We start from the raw sequence: 5,711 nt of genomic DNA on the forward strand, positions 1-5,711 counted from the left end.
ATGAAGCAAAACTTGAAAAAACTTTTATGGCCATACGAATGCTTAAATGGTGGTAATTAAATTTCCAATATTTTCTATGGTGTGGTTTACTTGAGTTGTGAATCACCTTATTTTTTGTCACGTACCTACTAAAATAATATCAAAAAAATGGATGGACAGTGAATTTTTCAGAAACATTACGGTGAGCCCCGCACCCCCCATAATCTTCCCCAACTGGCATCCCAGAAACTTCCTAAATACGCGTCTGAGAATTTGTACGCGTTTGGGTTGTCCCAATGCACAACCTTGATACGATGGCCCATGCATCAATGGCTCCCTAGATTATTGAATCCTATGTATAGAATGGCCTCTTTTGGTTGAATGTCAACCATTGCTGTATTTATATATTTTATTTATTTATTTTTCTCAGCTTTCCATTTGACTTATCTCAAGGGTCCATCCGTCCTTCGGTTCATAACCCATCCATGTTGACCCTGTCTCACCAAACCATGGTCCCCAGTTTTGAGCGAAATGAAGCCCAGTGTGATATATGTCAGACATCCAACCCATCCATTAATTGCTTACCCTGATGTTAGCCCCAAATCCAGAAAATCATCTCGATCCATAAGACCGGTGGCCACACAATAAACAAAAGTGCAGATGGGATGATCACCAAAAGGTTGTGTATGGGGCCAGCGTGATGTTTATATGTCATCCAATCCATTCATCATATTCGTCCCACCTGGATAAAGTGAAAGGGAAAAGGTTCAGCTATTCCAAAACTCAAGGTGATCCACACCACGTGATTTTAGTCATGATCATCAATTGTACCCTCTGGTGTGTCCCACCTGATTTTTTGATCCAGATAATTTTTAGAGGCATCCATTTTCATCAAGGGCCACATCTAATACATGGTTTGGATGCCAAACGCCCATCACAATGGGCGAGCCACACAGTCATGTAGATGGCATAGTCTCACCATTGGATCCTCTCTCTCTCTCTCTCTCTCTCTCTCTCTCTCTCTCTCTCTCGCAGAGTTAAAAGACTCGACGACTCAGACAGACTCGTTGGGCCGTGAGTCGAGTCGCAAATTCACCGAGTTGGGGCCGCATCCGCCGGACTCACTTGAGACGGGGTTGAATATCGAGGGTACGATTCGTTGTGTTGGAACCGAATCAGGTCCCACCGGGTCAGAGTCAAATCGTTCGAGTTGAACCTGACTCAGACGACTCTTAAAACCATGATCTCCACACACACCCAAATACCTACGTACTACCTACATGCATGTGTATGGCATGTGGAGGGTTTGACTGATGCTTGTTTTAAAAAAAAAAGAAAAAACGTTGCTTACCTGTCTCCATGCAAGCATCTTTACTAGGTTTATTTGGGGAAGAAAGAAAAATACATCAGTTTGAATGTCTATAAAAGGGCCAGCATTGCTGCATTTCCATGCCATTGGCGTGTGGTCACTCCAAAATTCCAAAACCCTTGTTTCTGTGGGAAGATGAAGGCCAGCTTCCTTCTCTTTGTGGTCTGTTTGGGAGCCCTTACTGTTTGTAATGCAGGTGATCTGCGGGAGCATTTCTACGAGAAGAGCTGTCCTCTTGCTGAGGATATCGTGAAGAAGATCACGCAGCAGCGCGTCGCTGCCAACTCGGCATTGCCGGCGAAGCTCTTGAGGCTGCATTTCCATGATTGCTTTGTTAGGGTAATGAAAATCTTTCCTTTTTATACGTAGCATCGGTTGAAATATCCGCCGTCCATTGTCCGGTTGGATCATGCAGCTCTAACAGCCGTTGGATTGGGATTTGGACGGTTGTGATATGTAGTGACAGTGATGTTGTTTTATTTAGTTCTTGCTAACTAATGTTTGCATGTTTTCACCTACATATGCACATTCCATGCAATCTGCGTGGTTCATCACGTGGGCCCACCGTGTTTATGCCATTTCCTGGCCACCCACACGCATACCACCGGCGGTCTATACTTCATATACGTACGTGACCCACATGATGACCACGACAATAGCTTGATATCTGGGCCATGGTTCTTACTCGACGTACTTACGTTAACAGCACAAACCCAAAAATACACACATGCCGCATTGGTCGTTGGTGATCATAGCATCGCTGTACGTGCACTATTCCATGCATGCACGTGCATAAAAGTTACGTGCATGGAGATGTATTAGCTACTTTTACTAAGCAGTAGTTATGCGGCCATATGTTTTGTAGGGTTGCGATGGTTCGGTGTTACTGAATTGTACGGCCAATAACAAAGCTGAGAAGGACGCAATTCCCAACCTTACATTGGCGGGTTTTGATGTGATTGATGAAATAAAGACCAAGTTGGAGGAGACATGCCCTGAAGTCGTTTCATGCGCAGATATTGTGGCTTTGAGTGCTAGGGATTCCGTTTCCTTTCATGTGAGTTTGCTGAACACCATTGAACGGTGGCGATGGTTGGGCTCATGGTGGCCAACCCATCACCACTGATTTCGACTGCCATCTTATCGTGTGGTTAAATGGGGGTAATAGCTTATGCAATGGATGTTTAGCTGTAGGCTTTGTACACTAGTAACTATGGTACAATCACGATTGGATGGTGGTGATGGATGGGCCCCACCATTTTCTGTAGAGGCGGCTTGTGCACTAGTTGTTGATGTACAGTCACGATTGAATAGTGGTCATGGGAGGGGCCCACCATTTGCTGAGAGGCAGTTTATACACTAATAATTACTACCATATACAATCACCATTAGATAGTGGTGCTGAGTAGGCCCACCTGCAATTGGAGAGCCTTCTGCATATGCCACCATTATTGGAGTAATCCCAACCATCTGATTAATGTAGCTTAAACGTAGTGCAATTTTCAAACGTCCAACGGCTGGTTACCAATCAGATGGTCTGGATTGCCCCAACGACCTTTGGAATTGTGGCCCAACCGTCCAACGGCTCGAGCTCATGTGCGGTTCTCACGTGCCAATCTTGCAGTTCAACAGACCCATGTGGAAAGTGTTGACCGGTAGAAGAGATGGAAATGTGTCACATGCATCGGAGGTCCTCGTCAACATACCTGCTCCTTTCTCCAACTTCACCACACTCAAGCAAAACTTCGCCAACAAAGGTCTCGACGTCCATGATCTCGTGGTCCTGTCAGGTACATGGAACAAGAGCATCTGAACCGTTTGTTGCTATCAGTCACATCCAATTTTTGCTGCAAGTACACTTAAGGATAGATCAGTCAATGGGCCGGAATATTAGCCTGAACAATGGACCCAAATATAAAATTTAAGCCCTTTCGTTAATATGGCCCAAACCCTCTTTCGTAACATTTTGTACGTGATGGGCCACATCTAATGAACAGTCCAGATCTTCAATAAATGAAAGTGGTCAGGCTTGGGTTCAGGGTTAGGCCATGCAAGTCTTCATGGGCCGGGCTTGGGCCTTTTCACAAGGATCTGGACCCTGGTTAGGGTTAGTCTTTAATTTTATGGGCCGGGCTTGGACAGAACTCAGCCCAGTCCGGGTCCTGCTCATTGGCATCCCTCCTTAAGGACCGTTCAATCTTGATCTGATGGTGGCTGCTACTCACAAGGTTGGTGAGGCCATATACGAATTGGTTGCAAGTTATGGTACCTGCTCCTCAAATCCCAATGATCAGAGGGGCTAGCAGGCCCCACATGGCCAAAAAACCAAATGATAAAATAGAAACAGGCTAACGGTTTACATTCAAAGATTGAAAAATCAATTAAGTTGGACGGTTAAGATTGTACAATTTGTGCAAGTGGTGCATTGTTTTTCACTGTGGATCATCCATATTGAGGTGTTCTGGATGAACGGCTCTGATTGCAAGGGTGGTCCGCATAAACAATCTTCACAGCTATAAACACATTTCAGTTATAGTAAGCTTTTCTTATATTAATGCATTAACCCAAGAAGGAATATGGAACGTCGGTTTTGGTGGGCCCAGGTGCACATACAATTGGAGTGGGCCACTGCAGTGTCTTCAGCAACAGGCTCTACAACTTCACAGGGAAAGGAGATGCAGACCCTTCTCTCAACTCAACCTATGCAGCTTTCTTGAGAACCAAATGCAAGAGCCTATCAGACACTACAACCACTGTAGAAATGGATCCTCACAGCTCCCTCTCTTTCGACAGCCATTACTATGTGATCTTGAAGCAAAACAAAGGTCTATTCCAATCCGACGCTGCGCTCTTGACGAACGAAGGTGCAGCCAAGACTGTTGATGAGCTGACCAACTTGACTGATTTCTTCACTGAGTTCTCACACTCTATGGAGAGAATGGGAGCGATTGGAGTCCTCACGGACCACTCGGGAGAGATTAGGAAGAAATGTAGCATTGTTAACTCGTCGTAAGAGCAATTTGGAGGGTAGGGCCCACATACTGAGACGGTCCCATGATTTTAACCATTGATTTTCTTGGTACTGCAATAATTAACCTGTGGTTCAATAAATACTCTTGAGTGATGATCTTGGCCTTTGATTTTTGGAGTTGAATGTGTGCTCATTTTCTTGTTACCACCATAGATAAGCTAGGGGTCCAATAATCATGCTTAGGTGATGATCACTTTGATTTATTATTATTATTATTATTTTGGAGTTGAATGCAAGCCAATTGAAAGTTTTCTTTCCAATAATCTAAATTCATCCACGCAAGTGTGAGTAAGAGCCATTTGCTTTTGAATAATGTGAGATGGGATCTGTCAACATCCCCGGCTCCCCGAGATGCTAGATTTATTTCAGATTGCTAGTGTATTTTTCTCTGTTGGGGCCCACATGCTAAGATGGTCCGATGATTTTAACGGTCTATATATGTTTTTCGTCCTGCAATAAGGAAGCTATTGCCCAATAATTATCACGCTTAAGCAATCATCCTGGCCTTTGACTTTTGAAGTTGAATGCAAGCCAATGGAAATTTTCATTTCAATGTTCTAAATGATCATCTAAATATAAGGAAGAAGAGATTTGATTTGAAGTAGTGTAAGATTAATTAGTACAGGATCACCAGCACGTGTGGCTCCATTGACGGCCGCATACTGAGATGGTCCAATAATCAAGCTCAATGCTGATCTTGACATTTGATTTTTGGAGTTAAATTTGAGCCAATTTAAAATTTTCTTTCCAATCTTCTGAATTCATCGTCACATGGTGTTGATGGGGATCATTCAGCATAGTTTCAAACTATGGTGGCTAATGTGGCATAGTGTAGCACATCTAAAACATGGGTAGTTAAACTATTCGGTCATGCTCAGGGTCGTTACTCATGCCTCAGTGGTAGGCTCACAAGAGTTTCAACACGAGGTCATGGGTTCCTGTACCATTGTGGTGAAAACCCATTTATGGTGTGAGTGCATGGGGTGTGAATGCACGTGTGAAAACAATTTATGTGAAACAACGAACTTTGAAATCTTAGTTTTTCAACAACCTTTGTGTAATCAATTTATGTGAAACAATGAAATTTAAAATCTTAGTTTTTCAACAACTTTTGTGAAACAATTTACTAGTTGGTCCTCAATCCATATAAATGTAGTAGAAATCACCTTGACTTGAATATTCTTTTTGACAAAGTGGCAATTTGTTTCAATGTGCTTTGTTCGTTCCTGAAACACATGATTAGTCGCAATATGAATATATATGTCTGGTTGTCACAAAACAAATCAATGAGATTATCATCATGAAATCTCATGTCTTTAAGTAAAGCTTTTA

General features: G+C 43.0%; 1 protein-coding gene across 1 annotated transcript; it reads left to right on the plus strand.

The window, feature by feature from the left end:
- The first annotated feature begins 1,458 nt into the window (after positions 1-1,458).
- LOC131230976 (peroxidase 39-like) lies at positions 1,459-4,536 on the plus strand. Its single transcript, XM_058227013.1, has 4 exons — positions 1,459-1,687; positions 2,214-2,405; positions 2,973-3,138; positions 3,952-4,536. Exons 1-4 carry the CDS (start codon positions 1,484-1,486, stop codon positions 4,359-4,361), a joined length of 972 nt encoding a protein of 323 aa, XP_058082996.1. The 5' UTR covers positions 1,459-1,483; the 3' UTR covers positions 4,362-4,536.
- Positions 4,537-5,711: the final 1,175 nt, after the last annotated feature.

The sequence above is a fragment of the Magnolia sinica genome, chromosome 17 (genome assembly GCF_029962835.1).
Source record: "Magnolia sinica isolate HGM2019 chromosome 17, MsV1, whole genome shotgun sequence".
Lineage (NCBI taxonomy): Eukaryota > Viridiplantae > Streptophyta > Magnoliopsida > Magnoliales > Magnoliaceae > Magnolia > Magnolia sinica.